We start from the raw sequence: 21,779 nt of genomic DNA on the forward strand, positions 1-21,779 counted from the left end.
TAAAGTGCAGAATTGAACGGCGCCAGCAGGGGTTAAAGATAATTAGGGTGGGGTGGTGAGGTTTAAATGATCTTTGTCACTTACTACAATCGGGCTTGCACAAATCTGGAGGACTGCCCAATCTCAAACTCGTTTTCATTATAATTTAATGCTAACAATTTGTACTAACAATAAAGATAACATAGCCCAGATAAACTAGGCGAGAAACAAGGAACAAAACAGATATGTTACGTCAATACTGTAGACGGCATCTTGTCAGTGATCCGCCTTTGTTTGTCGATATCACTTTTGGGTGGAGAACTCACGGCGTGGCCATGGCAGTGCCGTCAGGGCTGGCTGGCGATGCCCAGGACCTGGTCGCTGACGGGCGGAAGCTTGCTCAGGCGGTCCCTCAGTGCCTTCCGGTCGTACTTGCCGTTCACTGAGGTGGGAATTTCGTCCAAGAAAAACACGCCTCCGCGTAGCTGCTTGTTTGCCGACAGTCGGGCTAAGAGAAACACGGCAATGTCGATGAGTTAGCATCAAAGGGTGCAGCCGAACCGGGCCACTCACGCTTAAAAATCAATCTCAACTTTTGGCCAGGAGGACGACTCGTGGTCAGGGCTGGGCCGGGCTTACCCTTAACGAGGTCCTTAATCTCCTGCTCGGAGGCCGCCTGGCCGGGGAAGAGGACCACGAAGGCGGTGGGGATGTCCCCCACCACGTCGTGGTGCCGGCCCACCACGCAGGCGGCCCGCACGGCCGGGTGGGTCATCAGGACGTCCTCTATCTCTGACGGCGTCATCTGGAGAGCACACGCACCGACGTAGGTCAGGATCGTCGGGATACCGCGTGGGCGCCTGGCAAGCGACGGGTAGGCAATTCTCGCGACACCGAAGCTCGACACACACAGCTAAGGCCTATCGTCCAGGCGCTCAGACGCGTGGCTTGTCTACCTTTTACTTATTTTTGTACGTTCTTGGATAAAATTTCGATCAGAATGTCTTTGAAAAATTTTAGCTCATGTGCTTTCAAATAAATAATTAGACGAGCCAAAAGATCAAAACAGAACACTGAGCAAGGTAGGCCACATTCTCGGCGCCGGTGTGTTGCGGGCCTGGTTGGGGGCCTACCCCACAGGCGCTACACGCCGAGCTACACGCCCAGGCCCAGGCCGCTGAGACCGGCGGTGCTCCGGGATGGCGGCTGCTCACCTCCATGTTCATGAACTTGAGCAGCTCCTTGATCCTGTCCGTGATGAAGACTCTGCCCTCCTCGTCGAACTTGGCCAGGTCGCCGGTGCAGTACCAGCCGTCCTCGTCCACGGCCTTGGCCGTCGTCACGGGGTCCCCGATGTAGCCCTTCATGTAGCTGTGCGACTTGACCCTCATCTCGCCCTCCGTGTTGGCGTCGCGGATCACCTCGCCCGTGCGAATGTTCACCAGCTGCAACACAGTGTTGCTGTTCTTTCACGCGCACTTTGAAAGAGAAACAAACCGTACGCTACGCTGGTACAAGACCTGAAGACCGACACACGTGTCTGTGTGACAAGACAGGCCCGAGTCTCCCCCTCCAGCCTCCAGGCCTCCGGCTCCAGGCTCTTCAGGCTCACCTTGGCGCGGACGCCGGCGCCGAGCTTGCCCGCGGAGCCGAAGCGCGGCGGCAAGGTGTCCGCGCTCAGGATGAGGTGCTCGGTGCAGCCGTAGGCCTGCACGATGCCCACGCCCAGCACCTCGGAGCACGTCTTCTGCAAGTCGGCGGACATGGCGGCGCCGCCCGCCAGCGCCACGCGCAAGCTGGAGAGGTCCACGACGACGCCCTTCTTGCGCAGGGCCTTGACGTGGCCGGCCAGCAGGAAGTAGCGCGCCGGCGCGATGAACAGCATGGACACCTGGAGGCAGGGACCGCCAGGGACGACCGCCAGGGACGCGGCACTCAGCATTGTGGGCGTGGGCCAGACGGGCCAGACGACCGGTGGAGGCGGCCAAAACTCTAGATGCGTGCAGAGCTCCAGAGTCGCTAAAGGGGACTCGAACCGAGCGTGTGACCCCACCAGTAGTTTCCCCCATTGCAATCCATTGGTGGGGTCACACGTTCGATTCGAGTCCCATTTGGTGACTCGGGAGCTCAAAACGCGTCTAGAGTGTTGGCCGCCTCCACCCCAGTCTTCTGGCAAATCCACCGTGTGTCGGTGACACTGTCGGTGGCGGTGTCAACCGGTCGAGTCCACGGCGTGTGCCGAGGCGTGTGCCCGGCCCGCGCCCGCGCCAACACTTGCCTTGTGCTCACGCATCACGTCGAGGCACTCGCTCTCGTTGGTGTACGTGAGGACGACCCGGGTGGCGCCCACGATAACGGGCACGATGAGGTAGAAGATGCCCGTGATCCAAGACACGGCGGACGTCACCAGAACCGTGTCGCTGGGGACGACGGACCAGCTGGGCCTGCATCGGAGGTTGCCGTCAGCATGCCGCTAGCACAGTGGGCCTGAAGACCGGTGGAGGTGGTTAAAATCCCAGATGCGTTTTGAGCCAAGAATCGCTAAATGGGACTCGAACCAAACGTGTGACCCCACCAATGGATTGCTCTCCGAACAAGGAATCCATTGGTGGGGTCACACACTGGTAAAACAAAGGCATAAAAATTACGCGTCACATGCTCGGTTCGAGTCATGTTTAACGACTGTGGCGCTCAAAACGCGTCCGGGATTTTGGGCCAGAAACCACGCGGGCTCTGCGCGGCTGACATGGGTGCGATGCTGAACTCATAGGCACTGCCTTACTGGAGCGTGCTGGCGACGAGGCCGTAGTTGGTGATCATGACGCCCTTGGGCAGACCCGTGGTGCCGGACGAGTACACGATGCAGCAGACGTGGTCGCGCAGGTCGCCAACGTCGGCCGCCTGGTACGTGTCCACGTTGACGGTGCCGCCCCAGCGCACCAGCTCGGCCACGGCGATGACGCCGGCGTTGTCCACGCCCGTGCTCTCGGCCGCCACCACCAGCACGGCGCCCGCCGGCAGCACGTTCAGGGCCACCTGCCGAAACGGGAAAGGGTAAACGCCACACCTTAGCGCGAGCTGTTTTCGGCAGGCGGGGTCCCAGACAGACCTCCAATCTTAATTCATTTCCCAATGGCGTTTCGTGCATCCTCCGTGAGTCATTCGGAGGGCAGAGTTTTTGGCATCCACCTCAGCAACTGACCTGGATGTTGGCTGGCTCGCACACCAAGGCGCGGATGTGGACGCGGGATAGCAGCAGACGAGCCTCAGCTGCGAATTTTGCAAACAAAAAAAAAAGTAAAAAAAATAAAATCAAACATTGCAATAACGCAAGGCAGACAGTTCCACCGACGCGTCTGCCGCATACTGGGCCAGAGGACCGGTGGAGGCGGCCAAAATTCTAGATGCGCTTTGAGATCCAGTGTCACTAAAATGGGAATCGAACAGAACGTGGGATTCCTCGTTCGGAGAGCAAACCATTGGCGGGGCCACACGTGCGGTTCGAGTCCCATTTAGCGACTCTGGAGCTCAAAACGCGTCGAGAGTTTTGGCCGCCTCCACCGGTCTTCTGGCAAATCCACTGTGCGGTGCGCGGAACGCACGGCGCGCACCTTCGTTGGCGGTGGGGACCATGGTGGCCAGGGTGACGCCCTCCAGGACGGCGCCCATCATGGCCGTGTAGCTGTGGTGGCTGTTGCGCGTGAAGACGGCCACGGTGTCGTTGACGCCGATGCCCAGGGACCGCCAGCCCGCCGCCGCGTGCACCCAGTCGCGCAGCAGCTCGGCGTACGTCTTGCTGGAGCCGGAGGCCGCCTCGATCTACATTGTGGGACGAAGAAAGTGCTGTCTCTTTCTTCTTCTTTCCTCTCAATGCCATATTCCAACTGGCATCTCGCGGACACACCCAAAAGGGGTATTCTCAGGCCGAGCAGTAGCGTGCGCAGAAGTTTTGGAAAAGGGGAAAGGGGGGGGGGGTCAAGCCATGCCTGGCGGAATGTGCCGCAATTTGCCTACCTTCCAGGCAGGTATCTAGTGCTCCAAAAAAAGGGGGGGTTGTCATGCCCCCATCCCAGCATTGGGCACTGGTTCAGCCAGAGTCAAACGTAATTTCAGTGTGACCGACATTCCCTGGCTGAGGGAGAGCGAGAAGATTCCGTCATCAGAAGAGTACACTCAAAACTTGTGTTTACTAGTACGCACTCAAGTTTAGTGCGTAATCTCTAAGACGAGATCGTCCTCTTTATGGACGCAGCTTAGAGTGGCGTGTCCTGGTGTGTCCCGGTGTGTCCCCGTCGTTGCCACATGTGCGAAGGCGGCGAAGGCCCTGGGCGCTGCCAGGCGCTGCCAGGCGCTGCCAGGCGCCGCGAAGACACCCCCTCCCCCGAAACGTCCTGTCCGCGATGAAAGGCATAGGGTCAAAATGCCCCTTGCAAGATGCTTTGCCTTGTCTGAAATCTCCTCGAGATAAAGAGGGACAAACCTCACGAAGTTTATAATTTGAGCACATGTAAAGTGCAAACTATCTAGTTTGTAGTACGAAGAAATAGTTCGTAAATTACAAAGTGTTTTCTTTGTAAACTTAAGTATGCTCATTTTGTTATATAACAGCTAGCTCCTTTTCTTTGTAAGGCTTAATAGTTTGTTATTTTTCAGAGCGGGCATTTTCCGCTGCCCAGAGCGGCCGGACAGCCGCCTTGCTTCACCACAGGCTCGTCTCGGTTCCCCTCCCTCCGTTCCCCTCCACGCGATCCGTCTGGGCCCCGGCGGACTGATTTCGTGAGTCGTTTTCGTCGGTCTGTCTCTATCGCTCTCATGGGTCGTCCCGTTTCGGTGCAAGCGAGACAGCGACGAAACCGACCCTCGGAATCAGTCTAAGAGAGGATGGCGCGACTCCTGGTGCCCACTCAGCAAGCTTGGTTCGGTCGGTCCAAAGTGCACCGCCGTGCCGAGCCTCGGGCGCCTCAAGCAACACGGCGCTGCACGCTTAAAACAAGTACTTTGAGCATATGTTCGGTTCAAACTAATTAGTCTCCCGTACGAAGAAATGACACGCGAAATTCCGAAGTATTCTCTTTTTTAAGCTAGAATATGTATGATCAAAACAATCTGTCTTGTGAGGCTCAAAACAGTTTGTATAGTTTTGAGAGTGTGCTTGCTCGAAACGGACCGGCCAAGGAAGACCAGTGAGGCCCCGCGCCAGGACCCCGCCCCCGAAACGAGCCTTGGCACTTCCACTTGCTGCAGGACACAATCTCGACCGGGTCAGGTCAGGACGTCAGATCGTGAGGCCACCGCTTGCTGTGTGCATGAGCGAATTTTCGTGCAAAACCACGGTTTCACCATGAAGGTTCACCGAGGGTTCTGCAGCCGCTTGTCTTTTGCGTCCTTTGGCGCCTGCGAGGTAGGCCAGCGGCCCGCATGGCACCGCTGAAGAGACGGTGGCCTACCTTACCCGTGTGAAGACGACAGGGGCAAGGTAGGCCACCGTCTCCACTCCGGTGTGTTGGGGGTCGGGCAGGCGGCCTACCCCTCCATTGCCATTATCATTAAGGGCTAGACCACACATGATCGTATGCCAGGCGAGAAAGGCCTGAAGCCACAGGCAAGCGAGCCAGGATGGTGTCCTCGCACCGCGACAAGTTGGGATGGGAGGGGCCGATTTTATACACCTGCAAGCCCAAATGCGTCAATACTTAAGTACAAAAAGTCCACAAGCATTTATAGTGTGTTCGAAGCGATTATGAGTTGCCGGCACCTCCCGGTCTTCTGGTCCACTGTGCTGCGGTCTCATAGCCCGCGTCTTGCCGCGACCTGCCCGCGCTCGCGCCCTCTGCGGCCTTGACACGGACGGAAAGGGGCCGCCAGATTGGGACTAGATACTGTACTAGGATGGGCTAGACACACCTGAAAAGCGAAACGAAACGGGATAGCGCCGTACAGTGCAGGTGTTATCGCCGCGTACCCCGACCCCGAGCACGCGAGTCGATGACGTAATCTCAATGTTTGCCTACACGCGCTTCTGGGCCGCGCGTGTGTGGAGTGGAGTACTACTCGCAGGCACTGTACTCCTGCGGCGACCGCGTGGGACACAGTGTAAACTTTCCACGATTAACCGTACAAAAATAGGTAGATTCTTCTACACACTAATAGGCTTTTGGAAGTGCTTATGCTTAAGTTATTCCACACACATGGACCTATTGACGAGTTTGTGCAGGTGTGAGTTGTGTACAAATTTGAACACAGATTAGGTACCATTTTCAAAATATTTCAGGCACAATATGGAAAAATTGCACCAAATTTATGCATTAAATTGTACAAAAGCTTACATGTGCACAAATATAGCATGCCCAAAACATGTGTCGATGTCTCCACATGAGACATTCTTGAGGCGTCGTGGATACGTTATATAACTTTGTATCCATCCTTTCCAGAGACAAAGGGGGTCGCAATGGAGTCATCCTGTGGCAGTGCCATTTTGTCTCTGCAGGCGGGGAATCCAGGAATGGGACGACACGTTTGTTTGATGTAATGTCATCATGTCATATTCGATTTCACGTGACTCCACTGGGCAAAAGGTCAACAAAAAATTTGCTTCAGCAGCAAATATTTTGCTCCAACAGCCTTTAAAAATGAGTTCTCACAACTAATATTCTTAGCTACTTAAAGTCTATCGGCGTGACCGTGCCGTTTTCGGGGCGTGAATAAAGAATCACGGCAAAAAACGGAAAAGTCATGCTGAAAGTCGGCGTGGCTCAAAAATTCACGCCTAATGCTGGCGTAAATTTCTTGTCATGCCGGTTTTTGGCATGACTTTTCTCATAAAACGCTCCGTCATTCACGCCAAATGACGGCGTGACTCACATATCATGCCGATTTTCGTCAAGCCATAATTTGGCCATGTGTCCGACCATGACGTTTTCAGCTTAACTTTCGCGAAAGCTGGGTTCGCCACTCAAACAAATTGCATAGTGGTGGCATGTTCCTGCAGGCTTGCAGCAAGGGCGGGCCGAGGACGCCCCGCGCTGGCGGAAGAATCTCGAGGCACTCCGTCCCACTCCGTCCCACTCCGCTGAATTACCTGCGCCGGCTTGGTGAGGTCGGCGGCGTGTCTCCGCAGGGCATCCAGCAGCACCTGGCCGATGGGGAGCTCGGGGTGCGGTGGCGCCGGCGGCCCTCGCCATTCAAAGCCTTGCGGTGTGGCGGACGCCATTTCCTGGAAGCGCCGAGACGTCACAACCCTGTTCAATCTCCAACTCCCTTGTCGGTTCCCTGCGTCCCCGACGTGTCATTCTGACTGTCTTAAATGAGCGCGAAGCTCCTAATCCCCCTGTCCCCTGCCGGATTGATAACTGAGCTAGACTGCCGAGCCGACCGACCGAGCAGGTATTATGATTCGTGTATCGCAATTAGTGCTGAGCTCTGTAATTGTGCTCGTTCACTGATGATGGTAAAACCAAAGCGTAAAGTTTTTTTTTTTCAAGCGTCTTACTGGCCGTTCTGAAGCGTGCGGAGTGCCAACGCACTCAAGTTTTCTACCGAGTCTCTTTTCTTCAGCACGAGCGGAAAGCATAGACTGCTGAGCCAGTGCAGTCACGCTGAGAAAATTTGAGTCGTCACTTGATGACAATTTCAAGGCTAATTTTCCTTACAACAATGTCATCAAAACAATTGATGACATTGTTGCCACGCCCATGCAATAAGTATGGGGGCTCTGATGAAAACGTCATCAATTTGTGATGAGATTTTAATAATTTTTAAGTGATGGAAATACCATTCACGTTTTTGTCATAAAGTGACAACAAATTTTCACAGTGTACTTACTATGAAGGGTTTTCAATTATGGCATGTAGTTTCAGCTTTTAACGAATAAGTTGCTCAGGTTTTATCGCGCAGTTCTGAGAAATAGCCAAGTGGCGGTACATCCGGCGGCGAAGTGGGCGATCGAGCACCCCCCTCATTATTATCTGAATGCATGGAGGGAATTTTGTGAGCGCGCCTCAAGGAGCGCGCAGGTCTTCGAGCTTGAATGCAACAGCGAAAGCTTTGGGTTCACCAGTGAATGCTGCGATGGAGGCTCGAGCCGCCCAGCGGGATTGACTGACTTGACTCACTGCGGCCGGCCCGTCCGTGGGCGTAGAGTGCGCTCGAGTGCTGGATGGGGACTGAACGACGCGAGCGAGACGCGAGGTTCCGCGGGAAGCGCCAGGCCGGGACGGACCACCTTGGCAACAAACTCATCTCAATGACGTAACGATATCGTTCGCACACGCCACACTGAATATAGACTATTACGTCGTGCGGACGCGCAGCATCCAGTGTGGTTCTCGGGAGCGAGTGAGATTGGAGAGGGTATTCACTCTCGAAAGGTCAACCGACTGTTACCTTATCGGAAGTATTACACCAATTACGCCTATTACACCTTTCAATACGGACGCGGTGTTTTTAAGCGTAAAACAAGCATTTTGGGCCATTTAGAACTATTTTAATATTTAATTTGAAGGGGTGATGGGTCATTTTTATTGGGGGCATTTAATTTTGTAAGCGTTGTGTTAATTTATTAGATCCGGAAAGCTTTTCCACATGTTACAATGGCAAAAATGGGACAAAAAAAAGCCCCAAGTTTTTCCTATTTGCCCTTTTTTCCCCTCTGTTCCTCATTATCTGATCAATAACTTGCATAAAATAAATCACAGCACAGAACTATAACAGATCAATCACAAAGCGAACAACCGACTTTTACCTAAGTGAGTATCCCCTCGGTGAGGGGGGAGCGTGGGCAGCACCGGCCCGCCGCCGGACCGTCGGCGGACCGGCACTGCAGCCAGACAGCCACGCGGCTCCTTGTCACTGACCTTCGCGTGACGAGGCGGGTTCTGCGAGCCGCACCATCGGTTCGGCTGGGTCATCCTCAATGCAGAAAGCAGGCTCTTATCGCATGCACGAGTTTTCTCGAGAAGTGTTTCTCCGCCCATTATTTTCCGCTCCTTTCTCATGAGAATTTAAACTGCAGATTTGAGAAACGGCACATGAAACCTTGTGCGGCATCCCAAGGGTTCGAAAGCCTTAAAATCGGGGAGTGGCTTATGAGTTCAACATCGCAGCCGTGTCAGCCGCGCGGACCGCGCGTGGTTTCTGGTCGGGATGGAGAGGGAAAGGGGTGGGGGGCTGGGGGGGTCGCTACCCCTTGCCAGTCGGCCGCCCAGCGCTGCGCAGCGCGCAGGGGGTAGCGGCGGTCACGGCCGCCAGGGCCGCCAGGGCCGCCACCCACAAATCAATACGGGGTCTGGCGCCGCGGCCACCTCCGCGCTGCCGTAGCGCCCTGGTCGTCGAAAGGTCTCGCACGCCCACGCACCGCGGCCAGTACCCAGCCAGTGCCCCACCCCGTCTGCCTCGCACACTCAACGGTTACGCACTTATTGCCCAGAACCATTGACAGATTCGTACATATGTGAGCTATGAACAATTTAACACAAAATTAGGCACAATATTTCTATTTAATGCTCATGTTTATGTTTCGAAAATTTCTCCTAATTTATGTAGTTGTACACTTGCACCAATACGACAAGACTCAAATACAAAAAAAGTTCATGAGCATTTAGTCTGCAGACTGAAACTCTGGTCCTGGACAGCCTCGGTTCTCCCAGAGTCGGCATTTTCCACCTGATCTGCATTGGACCACAAGCGCGTGAGCACTTAATATTTTTGAACCAACATACTGCAGCACCCCGTCTAATCATCAAATCCTTACGGCAGTCAGGCAACCAACGGCCCCTCCCTTCCCCCTCTTTTCCCGCGGCGTTCTGTGAGTGCTTTGTTCTGAACTTAGTGTCTGTATCATAAACATACCTCTCATTTCATCCGAAACTCTTGAATCCATTGGACAGGTGAAAGTTTGCAAATAACAAAAAAGATCTAAAACATAAAATAATTTATTTTGAAAAATAACACCAAAATAACACGAAACAAAGTAATAAACTAAAATACATTAGAGCCCATCAAACATTTTTGGGGGGTTTTACGAAGCGAAGCGAAGCAGCCTTTGAAAACCCGGCACGGCGAGTACCCCGAGCTTCTCTCTCCCACATTTACTATACCTTAGATGGGAATTACATGAAGTCGATGCTTTAAGGTACCAGCTATGTATGCAAAGCTATCTAATTAAAAAATAACAAAAAAAACCTCTAAACCAAGCCTCCTACTTGCAAGAAGCTCAGCAGCTAGAATATTTTTTTGTGGGCCGTTGAACGTTACATCTCTTTTTAAACAGCTGGATTCACACGAAAAACACGCCATAAACATTCTTAACCAGATAAGTACATTCAGAAAGACGTAAAACACAATAGTATTTTTGAACATTTCTGACGGACGTCAGACAAAACTAGAGGATTTTTAAACCTTTCTAACATAAACAGGGAAGACACGTCAAAAAATTTAAGAAAGTATTTGAACATTTCTAACAGGCACGAAAACACGTGATAAAATTTAAGAGTATTTTTGAACATTTCTAACAGACACAAGAGTCGTAACAAAATTTACTAATATTTTAAACATTTCTAACTAACACGACAGACACGTAACAAAATTTAAGAAAATGTATGAACATTTCTAACAGACACGAATACACGAGACACCAGAGACTTAACCAAATTCCCTTGTATTTTTAAACAATTCTTGCAGATCCGAAACACGTTGTAACATGGAAGAGTATCTTCGATTTCTATCTGACACGAAAACACGAGATAACATTAAAGTGCATTTTGAACATTTCTAACACACACGAAAACACGTCTTGAAATAAAAGTGCATTTTTGAAAATTTCTAACGGACATGAAAATATGTCACAAAAATTAAAGATATTTTTGAACACTTTTAACCAGCTAAGTACACTCAGAAACACGCGATAAAACTTTAAAGTACTACTGAACACTTTCAACCAGCAAAGTACACACGAAAGCACATGATAAAACTTAACAGTGTATTTGAACATTTTTAAAACACACGAAAACACGCGATAAAATTTAAGAGTATTTTTAAACTTTTTTAACCAGCTAAGCACACTCAGAAACACGTCATAAAACTTAAAAGTACTATTGAACACTATTATCCAGCTAAGTACACACAAAAACACACGATAAAACTTAACAGTATATTTGAACATTTCTAAGAGACTCGAAAACACGCGATAAAATTTAAGAGTATTTTTGAACACTCTTAACCAGCTAAGCACACAAAGACCACATGATAAAACTAAACAGTATATTTGAACATTTCTAAGAGACACGAAAACACGCGATAAAATTTAAGAGTATTTTTGAACTTTTTTAACCAGCTAAGTACACTTAGAAACACGTAATAAAACTTAAAAGCACTATTGAACACTATTAACCAGCTAAGTACACACAAAAACTCACGATAAAACTTAACAGTGTATTTGAACATTTTAAAAACACGAAAACACGCGATAAAATTTAAGAGTAATTTTGAACTTTTTTAACCAGCTAAGTACACTTAGAAACACGTCATAAAACTTAAAAGTCGTATTGAACACTATTAACCAGCTAAGTACACACAAAAACCACATGATAAAACTAAACAGTATATTTGAACATTTCAAAGGGACTCGAACACGCGATAAAATTTAAGAGTATTTTTGAACCTTTTTAACCAGCTAAGCACTCAAAGCCCAAAAACTTTTAAATAAAGCTAAACAGTAAAAAAATTTGAACATTTCTAAGAGACACGAAAACACGCGATAAAATTTAAGAGTGTTTTTGCCGACACCAGCAACATGAATCATCACCGCCATCTCCAAATCATCATCGCTGGAAGCACCCCTACTTGTCTTCTAGCCCCAGGTTCTGGTTGGGGTAGCGCCGCAGTGGCTGCTTGTTGGGCTCGGGGCCCTGAGGGCGAGGCGACCAGACAGGCATGCCGAGCTCCAGTCTGCTGCCACCGGGTGGGCAGCTAACACTGCGCCCCCCCTGCACAGACACACAGGCATCACGTCGCGCTTTAACTGTGATTTGATTCTCGGTAGGAGTTGTCAGTGTTCTGCGTAGGCTGCGCCGGCGGGCTAGAGCTAGTCAGCCAGCCTATTTCGCCCCGGCAGCCACTGTTATTGTTAGGGTACGCGCTTGGTTTCTGGACTCGAGAGTGAAAGCTAGCTGACACCTTACAGTGTCTTGTTCTAGTCTGTGTGTTTTAGTGTGTAAAGGTATCCTCTGCTAAAAAACAGGTAGAACTGAAGCGTACTTTTACGCCTTTCGTGAAGCGTAGTGGTTAGTACGCTCGGCTTCAAGCGTTTGCCCTTCCGCCCCTCTCCCGCCTTCCTGCATTTTTAGGAACTTTCTTCCCTACACGAGACAAGGTGGTGCCCAGAAACTGACCGACTAGTCGCCCGCCCCAGTTTTTAAGGCGACTTGAGTCGCCTAGTTTCGGGGGACACAGTCGCCTAGTTTTAGGGCATCTTTGTCATGTAAATACAGAGCTTACACGGTAAAAGCGGTTCCTGGTTTTCCCAGGAACACCCTGGAAATCGCCTATGTCTTCGCCGTAGGGCTCCTGGGAAAACCGGGTACCGTTTTCGCCGTGTACTTATCCATGCTGGCCCCAGACATTGCACACAAGTTTGCCTGCACATGGATAAACTCAATGGATTTCACATTTGGATGGCGTCAGAGGTGCCCTGAATCTAGGCGCAATGGGTGCCCCGAATGTGGGCAGCAGTGGTTTACATGAGGTCGGACACTCTCGGTCTTCTAGCCCCGTTGGTTGGGGTAGCGCCGCAGTGGCTGCTTGTTGTCCAAAGGCACGGTGAGGAGGTTAACGGACCTGACGGCCAGCTGCGGGTTGGGCTCGGGGCCCTGAGGGCGAGGCGACCAGACAGGCATGCCGAGCTCCAGTCTGCTGCCACCGGGTGGGCAGCTAACACTGCGCCTCACCCCACCCTGCACAGACACACAGGCATCACGTCGCGCTTTAACTGTGATTTGATTCTCGTAGGATTGTCAGTGTTCTGCGTAGCTGCGCCGGCGGGCTAGAGCTAGTCAGCCAGCCTATTTCGCCCGGCAGCCCCGTTATTGTTAGGGTACGCGCTTGGTTTCTGGACTCGAGAGTGAAAGCTAGCTGACACCTTACAGTGTCTTGTTCTAGTCTGTGTTTAGTGTGTAAAGTATCATCTGCTAAAACACAGGTAGAACTGAAGCGTACTTTTACGCCTTTCGTGAAGCGTAGTGGTTAGTACGCTCGGCTTCAAGCGTTTGCCCTTCCGCCCCTCTCCCGTCTTCCTGCATTTAGGAACTTTCTTCCCTACACGAGACAAGGTGGTGCCCAGAAACTGACCGACTAGTCGCCCGCCCCAGTTTTTAAGGCGACTTTAGTCGCTAGTTTCGGGCGACACATGCCCTAAAACTAGGCGACTGTGTCGCCCGAAACTAGGCGACTCAAGTCGCCTTAAAAACTGGGGCGGGCGACTTGGTCGCTTAGTTTCTGGGCACCACCTTGTCTCAGTGTACGCATGACTTCAAAAACGTAAAGTCTTCAAGCGTAGTTGTGTGCTTGAATGAAGCATACAGTTACGCTTCAGATTTACTAGTGAAGCGTTCTTTTGGAAAAGCGCGAAAGGTTTTCTCCAATACATTGCAGCCATGGCATAGAAACTAAACGCAAAGAGTCCAGTGAGTGGTAGCGGCAGTCCGTTTTCTAATCTCAGTGAAAGTGGCGTGTACTGTACGGCGCTAGTACTGTACGACGCAGCAAGGGCAATGCCGCGGGAGGGGAAGGCTGAGGTGGAGAGGGATAGGAGGGGAGGGGGGATGGAGGGGGGCCTCTGCCAGCCCACTCGGGCCGCCCGGCCCCGCGCGCCGCGCTCCCTCCCCCTTTCCCCTCTCCCGGAGAGGCTGGACGCGGGGCTACGCGGCGCAACGCGGCGAAGGGGAGAGGGTGTTGTGATCGGCGCGGGGAAGTTGGTGCGCCTGCGCTTGACTTCAAGCAGGCTGCAGACTGGTTCAGAAAAGTCAAGAGTCGGCTCGTCGCTCTGTCTCTGTCACACTCATGGGGCGTGCCCAAATAGTGCGAGGGAGACAAGACAACGAAACGGCTCTTTGGCAGGGTGGCTCGGTATACAGCTCCTCGAGAGTAAGAACAAGTCTACAGGATATTTGCACGGGGCTGTGGAGTGGAGAGTTGCTGGCTCTCAGGAATTCAGTACTTGAGGCGAGGGAAGGCCCCCGACCGTTTTCACAGCCGCCACTGAGCTCGCCACGCCCACACCGCGCATCGAGAGCACCGTGAAACCCCGAAACGCGTGGCGTCGTGCGCCTGCTCTGCGCAAGGGAATAATCGCTTGACCAACTTCCTGACTGTGAGCCATGCGTCTGAGCCCCTAACTTAACGTCGTGTCATCTCACCTTCTGGCGGTTTGCGGCGAAAAGCTGCCTCCGGCGAGCCAATTCTGCATCTTCTTGTTGTGGCACACTTGTCTCCGCAGGAGGCTGAAAGGCACAACAATTTGCTTTAAATAATGCCCTTGAAGCAGCTGGTCAGGGTCAGGCTGAAAAGGATGAGGTTTCACTGAGAAACTCTTTTTACGCTCTGTTTCTTCGATTACTGCCCCTCTCTCTTCCCACCCGAGATCTTCAAGTCGTGCGTTAATTGGCTGGTACGGAGCCAGATACGATAAAAAGACGAAATTTTGTGTGTGGCAAAGCGAGGAATGCTCGCGTTATCCAGCTAACAGTTTCCGGCACCGCTAAGCACGCTGGGCTAACCTCCAAAAAAAGCACGGCTGCACTGACGAGCGTGACGTCACATTCGTTGGAAAACAGTGAGGGCCCGGCAGAAGATGGAAGTGACTCACCGTCTGCACCTGGATGATGGGCACGACCCGGCCCCGCCGCAGCGCCAGTTTGAGCGCCGGCGCCGGCAACGGCAGCAGATTCTCGTTAAGCACCTGCTGCAAGCTTGCCGGTGGAGGCCTCGCAGGCACGGCAGGACGCACGGCAGGACGCACGGCAGGACGCACGGCAGGGGCACGCCAGACAGGAGCAGGCACGGCAGGGCACACGGCAGGGGCACGCCAGGCAGGAGCAGGCACGGCAGGGCACACGGCAGGGGCACGCCAGGCAGGAGCAGGCACGGCAGGGCACACGGCAGGGCACACGGCAGGGCACACGGCAGGGCACACGGCAGGGGCACGCCAGACAGGAGCAGGCACGGCAGGGCACACGGCAGGGGCACGCCAGGCAGGAGCAGGAACGGCGGAGTAGCAGCAGGGCCAACAAAGGCCAGGGACACTGGTCGTTCCCTTCGGATAGGCGCTCCAGGAGCTCGTGGTGGACGGACCCCGAACCTAGCCCGTCCCAGCCCCCCGGGGCCTCCGATTCCACCTCGCATTCCGAAGCCGCCAGGCCTCCGGGGCCCTCCCGGGCCCCCATCCTCTCCGGGCCCGGCAGCCATCTCGCGCACTCCGCCTTCAGCCACCACTGCCACTACGACTTTCCGTGCGCCTTTCCCCTCTGCCGACTCTTTAGCCGGAGGCTCCGGCCCGGAGACTCTGATGGTCACCTCGTCATCCACAACTACTTTGACCTCCATCGCGACGGAGGACCGCGAAATGCGTCTGTGCCGCTGCGCTCGGTGCGCTCGGTGCGCTCGGTGCGCTCGGTGCGCTCGGTGCGTGGTGCGTCGAGACTGAGCTCGGGCTCGCGCTGGACGCGGGCCCGGACGCGGGTCCGGGGGTGGCACGGCAGCACCGCGCACGGGGCTCGGGGTACGGGGCTCGGGCACGAGACACCCCGCGCCGACAGGTGGAGGCACGCCCGCCCGCCGAAGCCGCCTTCCCCGCCATCCCCGTCGCCTTCCCCTTCATCCCTGCGTCCCCCTTCATCCCTGCGTCCCCCTTCATCCCCGCCGTCACCGTCGCTCTCTGTCTCTGTCGCGCTGGTCAGGCTCTCCGCAAGGGAGCGAGAGATACAGTGCGACATCACTCGGCTGCCCCGGCCGGCCCGCCCGCCTCGACCGCCTGCCCCCAGCCGCGCTGCCAGCAGACTGATTCCGAAAATTGGTTTCGTCTCTCCGTCTCTCTCGCACTCATGGGTCGTCCTGGCAAAGAGAGAGACAGGGCGACGAGAACGTCTCTCAGGCTCAGTCTGCAGAAAGACTGCGAGCGAGCCGCGCGAACAAGCAAACAAAGTCTCTAATACTCGCGAGATTGGACTCCCATGGAGGCGTTGTATTGTCCTCATATTATTCCAGCTAAGACGCGGTGGGGCAGCGCGACAGCAGTGATGCCGTGGTGTTCGGCTTCCTCGCCTGCCTCGCGGTTTTGCACAGTCCGAGCTGGACATTCGCTCTGTTTCTCTCCGGCACCCACGAGTGCGAGAGAGACGCCTCCGCGGACGCATCCGTGCTGCATTGAGACGGACCCTCGGATGGACCAGCGCCGGATCACCACTGCTGGAGATGTGGGTGGAGCCAACTTGCATCTGCCGCATCATTCCAAGCCATTCGGCGCTTATGTTCTTTATCTCTATGTGCTGCCATCAACAACAACCTATCTGTATGCACTAGGGATAGGAGATAGCGACACCTGTAAGGAAAAGGGACGCAGTAGCGGCCGCGCGATCCAAGGCACTCAGTTGGCCCGCGATTTAAAGACGCGTTTGCCGCGCGGATCCAAAAGGCACTCAGTTGCCCGCGCGATCCAAAAGACACGCAGTTATGGCTGGCGGCCGGCAAACTGCGTGTCTTTTGATCGCCGGGCAAATGATGCCTTTTGCATCGCGCGCGGCAAACTGGTCCTTTCAGATCGCAGGGCCTCAACTGAGCGCCTTTTGGATCGCGCGGCCGCTACTGCGTGCCTTTTCCTTACAGGTGTCGAAGGTTGTTGTTGATGATAGCACATAGAGATAGACTGTTGTTGACGATACCAAGTTGAGATAGGTGCTTGTTGCACGGATGCGACGCTTTGTTCTTCGATAGAAAATTAGATTAACGCGAGCTGCCCCATCCTAATGCCCTCCGAACGAGTTGGCTCGGCGTGCTGCTGCTTTGTGCTCCGCGCCACCCGCGCGGCAAGTGCTCTCCAACTCGCTCCGATATGCCGCCACCGCATCGCGAGGGGCAGCAGGACTACGTTTGCCTGCCGCACCTGCGGGACGCCTCATGAGTGCGAGCGAGAAAGCGCGACGGAAACGACTCCCAGAATCGATCTGCTGACTCGAGAATGGCACTGCTAGCGCGCTGATGGCAAAATGGAGTAGCAACAGTGACGCGCGTCACAATCCTAGCTCGAGGGGCGGCTTCATTGCTCCTTTTCCCGTCGCTCCAATGGTAGAGCTCAAATCGCTCGGGGGTGCCAAAAATAAAAAAACGAGACAATCTAGTGCGTCTGTCCGTCGTTTCGTTTATTTTCTCTTCCTTTCTCTTCTTTTCTTGTTTTTTTTGGCGTCGCGCGTCGCATCCAGGCAGGCAGGCAGACAGGCAGCCGAGCAGGCGTAGCTTCGCCAGCGTCTCACAAGGACCGGCCACCCTGCGGTGCCCTGCGGTGTCGCCCTTTGCCCTCCTTTCTCGCCACAACACACTGCGCACCTGTTGATTCCAACAAAGTGTGCAACAGGAGCTCCGTGCCACCGCAATAAACAGAAGGGGAGAGAGAGGGAGGGAGAGGGAGGGAGAGAGAGAGAAGGAGATAAAGAGAAAGAGAGAACGAGAGACAGAGAGAGAGAGAGAGAGAGAGAGAGAGAGAGAGAGAGAGAGAGAGAGAGAGAGAGAGAGAGAGAGAGAGAGAGAGAAGGCGCACCGGTAAAACTGAAGCGTAGTTGTATGCTTGATTCAAGCATACAACTACGCTTGAAGACTTTACGCTTGACCTCAAGCGTAGAGAAGAAATTCTTCCATGCATTTATATAGGGGGGAGAGGGGCAAAATGGAGAACTATGCTTGAAGCCGAGCGTAGTTCTACTACGCTTGAAGAAAGGCCTAAAACTACGCTTGAGTTACCAGTGCACCGAGGCATCAAAGGATTGCCGTACGGCGTACGGAAGGCTGGGGTGGACATTGGGTGGTCCTTGCTTTTGGTCAAGAAGGCGCGCGCCACGGTGCATAGACCTCTGGAGAGAAGCACGTGAAATCGAGAAACAAAAGGCACACACTGAAAATAGAAAGGTCAGACTTTTGACCCCTCACGGTAAAAACGCTTCCTGGGAATCCCAGGAATCTCCTGGAAACTCCTATACCTTATAACATAGGGCTCCTGGGAATCCCAGGTATCGTTTTTACCGCGCTTAAACAGTCTTACTGAAATGTACGACCGAAAAAGGGCCATACTGAAATGTAAGACCGAAAAAAGGTCATACTTCGATGTATGACCGAAAAACGGTCATACTTTATAGTGTATCACGGGTAAAGGCTGATACATCCCCAAGCTAAACAACAGCCAGTCTCGCTGATGTCTGACCTTTTTTTGGTCATACATTTAAGTATGACCGTTTTTCGGTCATACATTTGTGTATGACCGTTTTTCGGTCATACATTTGTGTATGACCGTTTTTCGGTCATACATTTGTGACCGTTTTTCGGTCATACTTTTTGTATCACCGAAAATCGGTCAGATGTCTCACCCTTCAAGTTTCATTGCAACCGTTCGAACGCTCCAAGCGGGAGTTAGCCCCCACGTGGCAGCTCCAGTGTGCTCCAGTGGGTTTTAAAGGGATTGGAGGCCGGCGAGAATCGTGCACTGCACCATTCAAGCCGGGCCAGGCCAGCCGTCGGAGTGTCACCTCCTCCACTGCAGGAAATAACCACCAAACAAAAGTACACAAATTTCTGGCAAATTTTTTATCAGGGATTTAGTGTACTTTTCAAGTACAATAATTGTTGTACAAAGTACAATGGAACCGGCATGACGAGTGCTGTGCAGTCCAGGGCTCGTTGTGGTTTGTACAATTCTCGTTGTACTTTCTACAACCCCTGTTGTACTTTTATTGTACAGTTTTTGTTGTACTTTTGTTGTACTATCTACACTTTTTCTTTCAGTGTCGGTACAATTAATTAGCCATCATTGCACGGGCGCAGTGACCCTTGCCACTCTGCGTGCGTTGGTGTGCAGACACGCGGACTCACGGGTGCCTGCGTGCTGAATGGTGCTCGGCGCGGTGCTCGGCGCGGTGCTCGGCCTGCGGCCTGCGGTCCACACTGGCGGGGCAAAGGAGGGGCGAGGGGAGGGGAGCAGTGCTGTATTCACGACTACGCGGCTGAGTGGCTTAGCGCACTATCGGAAATTCGCGGCTTCTGTGTAGCATCCTGCGTGGCGCCTGGCATGGCGCGCGGAGGGCGTCGCGAGGGGGGGGGGATAGTGTATTGGCGCTTTTTCATTGAGAGTTGCCCGGCTGGCCCGGCTGGGACGACCCCGCACAGAGACTGGACCAGCAGCGTGTCCACCTAATAAGCTTGGTGACCCGTTTCTCGCGTACCGCCGACGCTCGCAGGGAGAGGCAGGGGAGGGAAAGTTTTGCCGTCTGGCGTGTCGCACCGAGGATCCGCTTCTTTCCGACGGGGCAAGGGGGAGGGTGCCGGGGTGCCGGGGTCGCGCCGTTGGCGCTACCGGAGACCGCCCGCTGGGCGAGCGCCCCCGGGTAGGCAGCGCGCGTGTGCCAAAGCAACGCGGCAAAGCGAGAAGACCGGCGCGGGCGGCCAAAACTCTAGACGCGTTTTGAGCTCCAGAGTCGCCAAACGACTCGAACCGAAGTGACCTCATCAATGTATTCGTCGCCCGGAAATCAATCCATTGGTGGGGTCACCCGTTCGAGTCCCTTTTAGCGGTTCTGAAGCTCAAAACGCGTCCTGGATTTTGACCGCCTCCCAGTTGCTTACTCGAACGCTAGAGTTCTGCTGAGGCCGAAGAGCGCTGATGATGATGATGGCGCTGGACCCTCACCCGCTTCTCGGGGAGGGGGGGGGGGCAAACTGAAGAGTTTCCTGCTAGGGGGAGTCATATGCGAGAACCGATAATCATCCAGACAAAAACCAAGCAAAATATAATGATCAGAAATTTTTTTCGGTGCTCGCTCGAGAGTCCGGGCGGGCCGGCCCGTCGCCTAAACTTACTCATGCACGAGTGGAAGGGGGGGGGGGCAGCCGCGTCGAGTAATTCGTGAAAATGGGTTGGAGATGAACGAACATTTTTTAAAATCTGCACTCGACGATTTTTAATAACGGCATGTTGACGAAACAAGTTGAAAACACTGAGCGTGCAGGCGCGTGATCCAGGGGATGGTGGTGGGGGTGTTGGGGCGGCGGGGCCGCTGGCGCGGCCAGCCGTCTGGGACGAAACAAAAAGTGGCGCTTTGTTGGTGGGCAACTTTCGCGACTTCACGCCTTGCCCCCGTACCCGTTTTTAGATCCGCCATCGGCGCGCTGGCTGTTCGCAGGTGCTTTATCCTCCCAGACAACACGGCGCCGTCTCCAGGATCGCTCGGTCGAGCATCTGCAAAACGAAAACAAACACGATCTTGTCAGTTAGGTAGTTAGGATTGTCTTGGATCAGCACTGACAGTTAGGATTATTCTATTAGGATGCGTCGAACTATGACCTTTGTGTGCTGAGAAACGAAATTCTGCCATGGCCATGAAGTGGTGAGAATGTCTTCCCACATTCCATAGAGTGGTATAATAATCAATACAACTATTTTGTGAGAACATTAAATTATATAACATGTAAGACGGTGTGAATATTTTTCGCCAAGATTTGGTCTCAATTCTCACCTTTCAATTTTCAGCGCATACAAGTCACGATGACTAGGGCCTTGCCCTGCAGAGAAGCAATGGCGGCGTCTCCGGGCCGCAGACTGAGAATGCTGCTTCCTGTCGTCCGTCGATCGCTAGCCGGCGGCGGACGCGTTAGTTTCGCATAGTGGGTTGGACGGCCACCGTGCGATGGTCGTGTCCGCGTCGAGCGCTCGCCGGCCATCCGCCGCGTGTGATGGTTGTCGAGCGCTCGCCGGCCATCCGCCGCGTGTGATGGTCGTCGATGCGCTTATTTTCGCCGGCCATCCGCCCGTGTGATGGTCGTCGAGCGCTCGCCGGCCATCCGCCGCGTGTGATGGTCGTCGAGCGCTCGCCGGCCATCCGCCGCGTGTGATGGTCGTCGAGCGCTCGCCGGCCATCCGCCGCGTGTGATGGTCGTCGAGCGCTCGCCGGCCATCCGCCGCGTGTGATGGTCGTCGAGCGCTCGCCGGCCATCCGCCGCGTGTGATGGTCGTCGAGCGCTCGCCGGCCATCCGCCGAGTGAGACGGTCGTGTCCGCGGCGAGCGTTCGTCGACCATTCCCCGCGAGGGACGGCCGTCCGCCGCCGTCCATAACTGTGCTGGGCCGCCTCGGGTGACGTCACCAGAGAAGTTTTGCACTGCATCATCATAAACGCTGTTAGGCCACTGCAGGCCTTCACCCTCAAAACCGGAAACTATTTGCGGCCTTACAGAGAAAAGTAGCAGCTGTTGACCGCCGATTTTCGTCAAGCCTCTGCCGACCGATTTTTCTTTTAGAAACAGAAGTGAGCACTGGCATGCTTTTCTTACTTGCAGTGAGTCGCCTAGTGTTGCTCGCCACGGTGAAAATGCGTAAAGTGACATGCCTTGTCCAGCGGAGTGATCCCGTACGCACCGCATCATGGTTTTACAGTGTCGGTGGAGTCGTGTGCGCGAGTGCGCCTGTAGTGACACTAACCCCTGTAAGGATGCGACCAAGCCCGCAGCAAGCAAGAGTGCGGACCCCTTTACCGCCTGCAACGGAGGGGGATGCTG

The 21,779-nt window shown here is 53.9% G+C and overlaps 1 protein-coding gene across 1 annotated transcript; it reads right to left on the minus strand.

The window, feature by feature from the left end:
• Positions 1 to 123: 123 nt before the first annotated feature.
• Positions 124 to 8,151, minus strand: LOC117650978 (4-coumarate--CoA ligase 1-like). The gene is made up of 10 exons (XM_034394655.1): positions 8,091 to 8,151; positions 7,058 to 7,192; positions 3,591 to 3,798; positions 3,182 to 3,249; positions 2,762 to 3,015; positions 2,258 to 2,423; positions 1,592 to 1,870; positions 1,194 to 1,424; positions 619 to 784; positions 124 to 487 (listed from the first exon to the last, which is right to left on the minus strand). The coding sequence occupies exons 2-10, from the start codon at positions 7,187 to 7,189 to the stop codon at positions 327 to 329; spliced, it is 1,665 nt and encodes a 554-aa protein (XP_034250546.1). The 5' UTR covers positions 7,190 to 7,192; positions 8,091 to 8,151; the 3' UTR covers positions 124 to 326.
• Between the last annotated feature and the right edge of the window lie 13,628 nt (positions 8,152 to 21,779).

The sequence above is a fragment of the Thrips palmi genome, unplaced genomic scaffold, assembly GCF_012932325.1.
Source record: "Thrips palmi isolate BJ-2018 unplaced genomic scaffold, TpBJ-2018v1 HiC_scaffold_5, whole genome shotgun sequence".
NCBI classification, from domain to species: domain Eukaryota; kingdom Metazoa; phylum Arthropoda; class Insecta; order Thysanoptera; family Thripidae; genus Thrips; species Thrips palmi.